At 42.0% G+C, this 10,894-nt stretch overlaps 1 protein-coding gene across 3 annotated transcripts in view; it reads right to left on the bottom strand.

The window, feature by feature from the left end:
• Positions 1-792: 792 nt before the first annotated feature.
• The window catches only part of LOC119795289 (mitogen-activated protein kinase 8), a 51,955-nt gene continuing 41,853 nt past the window's right edge, over positions 793-10,894 (bottom strand). For 2 of the 3 annotated variants that reach the window (XM_038303196.1, XM_038303195.1), the window contains exons 10-12: positions 9,238-9,301; positions 2,918-2,995; positions 793-2,271 (exon numbers count right to left, since the gene is read on the bottom strand). In XM_038303196.1, coding sequence (XP_038159124.1) covers positions 2,120-2,271; positions 2,918-2,995; positions 9,238-9,301 — 294 coding nt within the window. In that variant the 3' untranslated portion in view covers positions 793-2,119. Of the gene's footprint in view, positions 2,277-2,917; positions 2,996-9,237; positions 9,302-10,894 lie in introns of all 3 variants that reach the window. The other variant, XM_038303197.1, reaches the window with a different exon arrangement.

Here is a 10,894-nt window from a genome sequence, read left to right as displayed (position 1 = left end):
AACATTCCTAGATTATATCCTTGTATTATTATTATTATTATTATTACGATTGGCAAACTGGTTAAGGATTATCCACTAATAAATCCATTGGCCGATAAATCGACCGGCTGATAAGGTTACTTCAGAGGATATGTCGAACTTTTCTGCTTCGTTAGTTTGCAACAGAAGTACTTTTAAGGCTAGGCTTAAAACTTTCCTTTTTGATAAAGCTTATAGTTAGAGTGGCTCAGGTTATCCTGAGCTATCTCTATAGTTATGCTGCTATAGGCTTAGACTGCTGGAGGACATAGGGACAACGTTTTCATCATTATGCTTCATTCTGTCTCTATTCTCCCACTCTGCAGAATCTATTAGTTCAACCTCTAACGTTCGGCTCTCTTTGCTTTTTCTCATAGTAGCTTCATCTGGTCTGTTGCCTTTTGTATCTCCGATTCTTTTTCTATCTCTGCTTCTGTCTCCTTGAACCCCAGTCGGCCTCAGCAGATGGCCGCTCACACTGAGCCTGGTTCTGCTGGAGGTTTCTTCCTGTTAAAAGGGAGTTTTTCCTCTCCACTGTCGCTACAAGCATGCTTAGTGTGAGGGATTGCTGAAGAGCCAATGAGTCGATGCAATCAGCTGGTTTTCCTTATAGAAAACTTTGAATCAATTTGACTGTATGATCTTGTGAACTGTAAAATGCCTTGAGATGACTTGTGTTATAAATTGGCCGCTACACAAGTGATTTGAATTGAAAAAAATTATATATATGTATAAAAAAAAAAAGAACTACAGGTTAACTTTTTCTTCAAATAAACTTTATTTTCCCTTAATTCTATCCAGTAAGTAAGACAATGGAATAAGAGTTCTTTAGTTTAAAATAAAGATATTTCCTTTATCTTTACCTTTAAAATGCAAAATATCTTATTTGAAGGGCAAACATCCATCAGTCACGTCAGCTCATTTATTATGAAATTTTAACTTTCTGCTCCCTCTATTTACCTTCTAGCTTTAATGTTTTGTTTCCTGCAACGTTTTATCATTTTATCCTGTAAATGAAGGAAGATGAGGCGACATCAGCAGCGGCTATCAGGGGACGTTAAAATAATCTGTATCGCTCTGTTGAAATATTTCTAGAATTAATTTTTCATGATCTGTTGCTTTTAAGCCATAATCATCAAAATGAACAGAATTAAACGAATTTCTGGAACAAACAAACTGTTTTTCTGATATTCAAATCTGTTGAGATGCATCAAAAGCCCCCCACCACCCACCTCAGCTGAAGCACATCCTAGTTTCACCATCATCAACCTAACAAACCAAACTCTCCATTTCTAAAGGATCCAGTCCAGATCGGTTCCACCAAACCGGCTCCGTCCACAACTGGGACAAAGAAAAGATTTTAAAGCACTTAAAAATAACAACATATTTAGACTCTTCTAGTCTAAATATGACAAAGGAGAATCCAACAAATGTCAGCATTTGTTCTTTAAATGGGAGGTGAAAAATATTAAAATTATAAAGCGTTTGTAAAAAGTTTAACTTTACATTGTAGAAAGTAGAAGTAGCTTCTTTTTTTTAATTTTTTTTTACAATAAATCTAACTGACCTTGTCTCTAATAAATGGATGTGTCATCAGCAAATAATAAAAAACAAACAAACAAAAAAAACAATATCCATAATATTTTAGACAAAACCATCCAGGAGAAAATAATCTGGGATCCAAGGACTCACAGAATATTGGTAATAAAGATAAAACCACCATCTACGGTCAAATCTGTACAAACTTAATCTGTGAAGGTATGGCAAGCTGTCAAAGATAAAAACAGAGAAAATTACATCCGTTTATGACATTTCTCAGATCCTACCGGCGCTACAAACTGAATTCAAACCAGATCTGGTTTCTGACAAAGAAACAATATATTAGAGAAAATAAAATCTTTTGAACAAAATAATAAAAGAATCTATGGATGATTATTTTCAAAGAAAAGACAAAGATCTGTTCTTTAGAAATATTTCTTACACAGCTATCTGACTAATATGCTATACTACCAGAGACGAGCAGGAGGGGAGGAGAGAGGGAGGGACCAGCGAGGAGCCGCTGTGACCGCGGAGCAGGACCGGCGCCGGGAGGGCGGGGCCATCATCTGCAGCAGCCCACGGGGCCCGCGGCGGCGCGGGCTGTCTCCAGGCTGCTGTCCGTGTCGGTCGGGGTCGGGTCGGAGGAGACGTCGTTGGTGGAGGCGGACGAGGACGTGGAGGGGGGGTGCTGGTGGCTGCTGCTCATTGCTGCACCTGTGCTGAGAAACAGGAAGGGAGGAGGGCGGCGGTCAGTCGTCAAATAACGCCCCCTAGAGGTAGAGGGCCAAAGATGCAGCTTTGTTAACCAAACTCTTTCTTGATTTTTCTTCTGCTTTTATCTGCATTGAGCAGAAATAAAGAGACTCAGCATCAGTCCTAAATGTTGATCTTTTTAACGGTTAATCAGGTTTTTTCAGACAGGTTGTGTCTTTTCATTTTTTATTATTATTTAAACCAGTGATTGTTGAATGTCGGAATGTGGGCCGACAGATGATCATCAGCAGCGCTGATCAGGCTAATTACTATCAACTCGAACAAGTAGAACAAATAACGAAAAACTTCCAGTTATGTTGAAGGAGACGGTTTAGTAACAGAAGAAAAATGATTTTTAGTTCCTTACTGAATAGAAAAGCTGAGCAGACATAATAACTGCAGTGAAGAGGAGGAGGAAGACTGGATTCAGAAAGGAAGGAAAAAGAAATGCCAGAACAGGAAAACAAGTAAAACTAAACAGAGCTAAAGTGGAATGCAGCAGAGGAAGGTTTATATGAAAAAATAATCTGTGAAAGATTCAGTAGAAAGGTTCAAAAGAAATAAAAAACAACACACCAGAAGAAGAACACAATAAGACTCCACCAACCTATAGATGCCGGCTGTCCCCTGATGACGCCGTTCTTTGTCCTTTCCTCCCAGTCCAGCACTTCTTTATAGATTAACTCTGCATTAATGAAAGAAAAACATCATGTTCATTTAAGCCTTCGGTCAAATAAACACTTTGGTTATTTAAAACGTCCAGTTTAAATGATTTCATGTAGAAAATTATGGATAAAATGCAGATATTCTGGTAGTTCAGTGACAGAAGGGAGAATTTCAATACTAAACCAGTCTTTAGAAATCCAACAAATCAGAGACCAAGACCTGAACCATCAACTCCAATTCACAATAAAATGTGGAACGCGATCAAAAGACCTCAAATTAATTTTGGAGAAAAACTACAAATATTTCTAGACATAACGAGAACCTGCTAACCGAGAGAACCTGCTAACAGAGAGAACCTGCTAACAGAGAGAACCTGCCAACTAAGAGAACCTACCAACTAAGAGAACCTGCTAACTAAAAGGACCTGCTAACTAAAAGGACCTGCTAACTAAAAGGACCTGCTAACAGAGAGAACCTGCTAACAGAGAGAACCTGCTAACAGGGAGAACCTGCCAACTAAGAGAACCTGCCAACTAAGAGAACCTGCCAACTAAGAGAACCTGCCAACTAAGAGAACCTGCCAACTAAGAGAACCTGCCAACTAAGAGAACCTACCAACTAAGAGGACCTGCTAACTAAAAGGACCTGCTAACTAAAAGGACCTGCTAACTAAAAGGACCTGCTAACTAAAAGGACCTGCTAACTAAAAGGACCTGCTAACAGAGAGAACCTGCTAACAGAGAGAACCTGCTAACAGAGAACCTGCTAACAGAGAGAACCTGCTAACAGAGAGAACCTGCCAACTAAGAGAACCTACCAACTAAGAGAACCTGCTAACTAAAAGGACCTGCTAACTAAAAGGACCTGCTAACTAAAAGGACCTGCTAACAGAGAGAACCTGCTAACAGGGAGAACCTGCCAACTAAGAGAACCTGCCAACTAAGAGAACCTGCCAACTAAGAGAACCTACCAACTAAGAGGACCTGCTAACTAAAAGGACCTGCTAACAGAGAGAACCTGCTAACAGAGAGAACCTGCTAAGAGAGATAACCTGCTAACTAAGAGAACCTGCCAACTAAGAGAACCTGCCAACTAAGAGAACCTGCCAACTAAGAGAACCTACCAACTAGGAGGACCTGCTAACTAAAAGGACCTGCTAACTAAAAGGACCTGCTAACTAAAAGGACCTGCTAACTAAAAGGACCTGCTAACTAAAAGGACCTGCTAACTAAAAGGACCTGCTAACAGAGAGAACCTGCTAACAGAGAGAACCTGCTAACAGAGAACCTGCTAACAGAGAGAACCTGCTAACAGAGAACCTGCTAACAGAGAGAACCTGCTAACAGAGAGAACCTGCCAACTAAGAGAACCTGCTAACTAAGAGAACCTGCCAACTAAGAGAACCTGCCAACTAAGAGAACCTGCCAACTAAGAGAACCTGCTAACAGAGAGAACCTGCTAACTGAGAGAACCTGCTAACTAAGAGAACCTGCTAACTAAGAGAACCTGCTAACTAAGAGAACCTGCTAACTGAGAGAACCTGCTAACTAAGAGAACCTGCCAACTAAGAGAACCTGCCAACTAAGAGAACCTGCCAACTAAGAGAACCTACCAACTAAGAGGACCTGCTAACTAAAAGGACCTGCTAACTAAAAGGACCTGCTAACAGAGAGAACCTGCTAACAGAGAGAACCTGCTAACAGGGAGAACCTGCCAACTAAGAGAACCTGCCAACTAAGAGAACCTGCCAACTAAGAGAACCTGCCAACTAAGAGAACCTACCAACTAAGAGGACCTGCTAACTAAAAGGACCTGCTAACTAAAAGGACCTGCTAACTAAAAGGACCTGCTAACTAAAAGGACCTGCTAACTAAAAGGACCTGCTAACAGAGAGAACCTGCTAACAGAGAGAACCTGCTAACAGAGAACCTGCTAACAGAGAGAACCTGCTAACAGAGAGAACCTGCCAACTAAGAGAACCTACCAACTAAGAGAACCTGCTAACTAAAAGGACCTGCTAACTAAAAGGACCTGCTAACAGAGAGAACCTGCTAACAGGGAGAACCTGCCAACTAAGAGAACCTGCCAACTAAGAGAACCTGCCAACTAAGAGAACCTACCAACTAAGAGGACCTGCTAACTAAAAGGACCTGCTAACAGAGAGAACCTGCTAACAGAGAGAACCTGCTAAGAGAGATAACCTGCTAACTAAGAGAACCTACCAACTAAGAGAACCTGCTAACAAACATAACCTGCTAACTAAAAAAACCTGCTAACTAAAAGGACCTGCTAACTAAAAGGACCTGCTAACTAAAAGGACCTGCTAACAGAGAACCTGCTAACAGGGAGAACCTGCTAACAGGGATGACCTGTTAACCAAGAGAACCTGTTAACCAAGAGAACCTGTTAGCCAGGAGAACCTGCTAACCAGGAGAACCTGCTCACTTAGAGAACCTGCTCACTTAGAGAACCTGCTTACTTAGAGAACCTGCTTACTTAGAGAACCTGCTAACAGAGAGAACCTGCTTACTTAGAGAACCTGCTAACAGAGAGAACCTGCTAACAGAGAGAACCTGCTAACTAAGAGAACCTGCTAACTAAGAGAACCTGCCAACTAAGAGAACCTGCCAACTAAGAGAACCTGCTAACAGAGAGAACCTGCTAACTGAGAGAACCTGCTAACTAAGAGAACCTGCCAACTAAGAGAACCTGCCAACTAAGAGAACCTGCTAACTAAGAGAACCTGCTAACTGAGAGAACCTGCTAACTAAGAGAACCTGCCAACTAAGAGAACCTGCCAACTAAGAGAACCTGCTAACTAAGAGAACCTGCTAACTAAGAGAACCTGCTAACAGAGAGAACCTGCTAACAGAGAGAACCTGCCAACTGAGAGAACCTGCCAACTAAGAGAACCTGCTAACAGAGAGAACCTGCTAACTAAGAGAACCTGCCAACTAAGAGAACCTGCTAACTAGGGGTGTAAATAATAATCCTTTTGTATCGATGCATCGATCCAAAAGCCGACGATCCGATGCATCGACACGTCCGCAAGATAATCGATTCATGTTTTTTTTTTTCTCTGGTCTATTTTTATCCATTTGCTCCTGGGCGTAATTCTCCCTCCCGTGCTGCGGTGGCGCTAAACCTATTTTGCCCTCCTACCTCGCTTCCTGGTTATACTCTTACAGCAGTTTGTTGCAGCAAGCTTCACACAGACATTTTTAAATTATGCTCAGTATTGAAGCGTGGTCTGAGCTACACACTGTGGGTCTAGATACGGCCGAGGCGGTGAGGAAGTGCGGGCGAGTTTAGTCCGACAACGGAGGGACATGAGGGCCAAAAAGAGCGGAGATTCAGCTGGAAAAAGGGTCCCAGCGTTCTCGCGCACCTCGCTCATCTAGCGGGTCAAACTTCACAAGTTGTTTTCCGCAATTTCGGTCATAAAAACAGAACAAGCCGGCCTCTTGTCTGGTGCACTGTTTGCGGTCAGCTACAATCTGGGAGAGGAGCAGCGGAGCGTCTCTCAAGGTGGCGGTGACGCAATACTCTGGAGCCTTCTTCTTCTTCTTCTTTTTTTAATGGCGGTTGGCAAACAACTTATAGGTGCATTACCGCCACCATCCAGAATGGAGTATGGACCAGACAAACTATTATATTCTTCCTAAAATACCCGTTCTTCTTAGAAAATTAAAAATACTACCAAAAACTACATCCCCAGATTACCTTTGAAACAATTCCCTTATATCTAGTTTATTTTTATTCCTGTCTAACTCTCTACACAACATCTCTCTTTCCTGAGTATATTTATTACATTCTAAAAAAATATGTTGGACAGTTTCTCTGGAGCCGAGGTATTGCATTGAACTCATTACACTGATATTGTGCAGTATTTTTGCAGTATTTTTTGATGCAACTTTTCTACTTCTGTTATTTGCTGTTGTTTCTAAAGAAAATGCATAATGATATTACAGCTTTCATTGATTTATTTCAAACTTGAAACTTTGTTTAGCCTGTAAGGTGTAAAAAAAATAATAATAATAATAATAAAAATAAAAAATTAACCGATTAATCGATTAATCGAATCGAATTGAATCGTGGTGTATTCTTAAGTATCGAAAATAATCGAATCGTTGGGTCAGGAAATCGATACTGAATCGAATCGCCATGATGGATGTGATTTACACCCCTACTGCTAACAGAGAGAACCTGCTAACTAAGAGAACCTGCCAACTAAGAGAACCTGCCAACTAAGAGAACCTGCCAACAGAGAGAACCTGCTAACAGAGAGAACCTGCTAACAGAGAGAACCTGCCAACAGAGAGAACCTGCTAACAGAGAGAACCTGCTAACAGAGAGAACCTGCTAACAGAGAGAACCTGCCAACTAAGAGAACCTGCTAACAGAGAGAACCTGCTAACAGAGAGAACCTGCTAACAGAGAGAACCTGCCAACTAAGAGAACCTGCTAACAGAGAGAACCTGCTAACAGAGAGAACCTGCTAACAGAGAGAACCTGCCAACAGAGAGAACCTGCTAACAGAGAGAACCTGCTAACAGAGAGAACCTGCTAACAGAGAGAACCTGCCAACTAAGAGAACCTGCTAACAGAGAGAACCTGCTAACAGAGAGAACCTGCTAACAGAGAGAACCTGCTAACAGAGAGAACCTGCCAACTAAGAGAACCTGCTAACAGAGAGAACCTGCTAACAGAGAGAACCTGCTAACAGAAAGAATCTGCCAACTAAGAGAACCTGCCAACTAAGAGAACCTGCCAACTAAGAGAACCTGCTAGCAGAGAGAACCTGCTTACTAAAAGAACCTGCTAACTAAAAGAACCTGCTAACTAAAAGAACCTGCTAACAGAGAGAACCTGCCAACTGAGAGAACCTGCCAACTGAGAGAACCTGCCAACTGAGAGAACCTGCTAACAGAGAGAACCTGCTAACAGAGAGAACCTGCCAACTGAGAGAACCTGCTAACAGAGAGAACCTGCCAACTAAGAGAACCTGCTAACAGAGAGAACCTGCTAACAGAGAGAATCTGCCAACTAAGAGAACCTCCCAACTAAGAGAACCTGCCAACTAAGAGAACCTGCTAGCAGAGAGAACCTGCCAACTAAGAGAATCTGCCAACTAAGAGAACCTCCCAACTAAGAGAACCTGCCAACTAAGAGAACCTGCTAGCAGAGAGAACCTGCCAACTAAGAGAACCTGCCAACCGAGAGAACCTGCCAACTAAGAGAACCTGCTAACAGAGAGAACCTGCTAACAGAGAGAATCTGCCAACTAAGAGAACCTCCCAACTAAGAGAACCTGCCAACTAAGAGAACCTGCTAGCAGAGAGAACCTGCCAACTAAGAGAACCTGCCAACTAAGAGAACCTGCTAACAGAAAGAATCTGCCAACTAAGAGAACCTCCCAACTAAGAGAACCTGCCAACTAAGAGAACCTGCTAGCATAGAGAACCTGCCAACTAAGAGAACCTGCCAACTAAGAGAACCTGCTAACAGAGAGAACCTGCTAACAGAGAGAACCCGCCAACTAAGAGAACCCGCCAACTAAGAGAACCTCCCAACTAAGAGAACCTGCTAACAGAGAGAACCTGCTAACAGAGAGAACCTGCCAACTAAGAGAACCTCCCAACTAAGAGAACCTCCCAACTAAGAGAACCTCCCAACTAAGAGAACCTCCCAACTAAGAGAACCTGCCAACTAAGAGAACCTCCTAACTAAAAGAACCTGCTAACTAAAAGAACCTGCTAACTAAAAGAACCTGCTAACTAAAAGAACCTGCTAGCAGAGAGAACCTGCCAACAAAGAGAACCTGCCAACTAAGAGAACCTGCTAACTAAAATAACCTGCTAACTAAGAGAACCTGCTAACTAAAAGAACCTGCTAGCAGAGAGAACCTGCCAACAAAGAGAACCTGCCAACTAAGAGAACCTGCTAACTAAAAGGACCTGCTAACAGAGAGAATCTGCCATCTAAGAGAACCTGCTAACAAACATAACCTGCTAACTAAGAGAACCTGCTAACTAAAAGGACCTGCTAACTAAAAGGACCTGCTAACTAAAAGGACCTGCTAATATTGGTTTATGTTTTGCGTAAACATGATAAATAACCTTAAGTTTTCAAATTTCATTTTTGAAACAGTTTTTCTTCAGAATTCCTTATTTTGAAATGTGTTCTTTGCTTTCAACAACACTGTATCAAATTTCCCCCCATAGCTGTATTTTGTATTCTGTGATGAAGGCTCTGCTCTACCTTTCCACTCCTCCACCGTGTGCTCTCGCTCATCCAGCTGCTTGTCTGTGATCGCAGGCGGCGGCTGTAAAACAGACACAAACAAGGTTTTAGGTTTCAGTCAACAACAAACCACAGGATTAGCGGCTGTAAACGATCTTCTGGATGTCTGTGTCATCTGCTCCCTCCTGGTGGTGACCCTTTAAGTCTGAGATTTTGATAAGAGGGCCCTAAGATGGACCCTTAGGGAACACCACATCTGATTTCTGCCTCTGATTGGGATCTGGATCTCTAAGGAATTCAAGCATTGCTGCTTCATTAGCAGTTTATTTCTTCCACATGTTGTTCCTTTACAAATACCACATTTATTGCATACATTCATGGTTTATTGATCAACACAAATTGCGTATTGTTTAAAGGAAGAAATTCAGCCTTCTGAATTAGTTCACTGAAGCCAGCGGCCTACCAAAGCTCCACAGTTAGCATGTAGCAGACGTTAAACCAAATCATTGGCCATTTCTCAATCAGTGTACTTGTGCGTTCTCGTGTACTCGTGAAACGTCATCAGCCTCAGCCCTAGTACTGTTCCACTTCACAACAGCAGACCGAGAACGAACAAAGTCCCTGGATGTTGTTCTCGCCCCTTCCTCTTTACCCAGCGTGCATCAGAGCAGACTTGTGCGTTCTTGACACCGACAGCTGTCCCTGCATGCACTGCGGCAGCAGGAGCTTCCAGGTTAGCGCTCGCAGAGCTCAGAGTATTAAGTTAAAAGTTCTCTTTTCTGTTTCTGTTGTTCGCTAAAAGTTTTAAGATCATTTGAGGCAAGAACATTATACGTCTAAGCATCACTATATGGACCATTTACTGATTTAATGCTTAATAAAAAAAAAAATGTTCAGAAGTTGAGGACCACGGCAACCAGCGGAGCTCCGAGGGTAAAAGCAGCCAGGGACAGCGTCAGCCCATCCGTGGCGGAAAAGGGCCGGCGTCAGCCTGTCTGAAGTATCACTCGCTCCGATGGAGGTTTGATTGTTTTATTTGGCAACATGTTCATTTGATTTGTGTTTGTCTGTGTTCATTATTATTCCTCCACGAAATGAAAAAAAGTAATAATGTAATAATATCTAGAGAATATTAATAACGGGGTGAAATGCAACTCCAGATGAGCTGAGCGTGTGGTGATGTCATCAGTACGCAGTACGTCCACACTTTCCTGTGTTCTTCTCAAGAACCTACTTGGCGGGGACACGGGTCCGTAATCGCGTTCTTGTGAATTGAGAAACTGCCACAGTTTATCCTCAAGCCCCAAACCAACATTAAAGTCAGTTCCTTCTGAAACTGCCTTTAAATTATGTTTAATCTTTTTTAGCAGAAAAATTTAAATAAAAAGAGCTGATTTTCTCTCCTGTTCATGTCTCCAATGTAACTTGTTTATGTGAACTTAGCGTTAGTATTAGCGTTAGCCACAGTCCGTCTAGCGTCTCTTCAGTTGCAGGAAGCCACTTTCACTTTGGATTATTTCACAGGTTTCAACTGAAGCTCAACACAAACAGGTTTTAACTGCTTTACGTTTAAGCGTCACCATTTAGATTTCAGTTTTAATATGTAAAAAATACTTAAAGTCCCCAAAAACCTTTGTATTCACCATTTCTTGAACAAGTGTTGGTCCACTGTGTT

Source organism: Cyprinodon tularosa, unplaced genomic scaffold, assembly GCF_016077235.1.
Source record: "Cyprinodon tularosa strain WSP-4 unplaced genomic scaffold, ASM1607723v1 ctg508, whole genome shotgun sequence".
NCBI classification, from domain to species: domain Eukaryota; kingdom Metazoa; phylum Chordata; class Actinopteri; order Cyprinodontiformes; family Cyprinodontidae; genus Cyprinodon; species Cyprinodon tularosa.
Note: the sequence above shows the minus strand (reverse complement) of the source record. Positions and strands in the feature narration are given on the sequence as shown.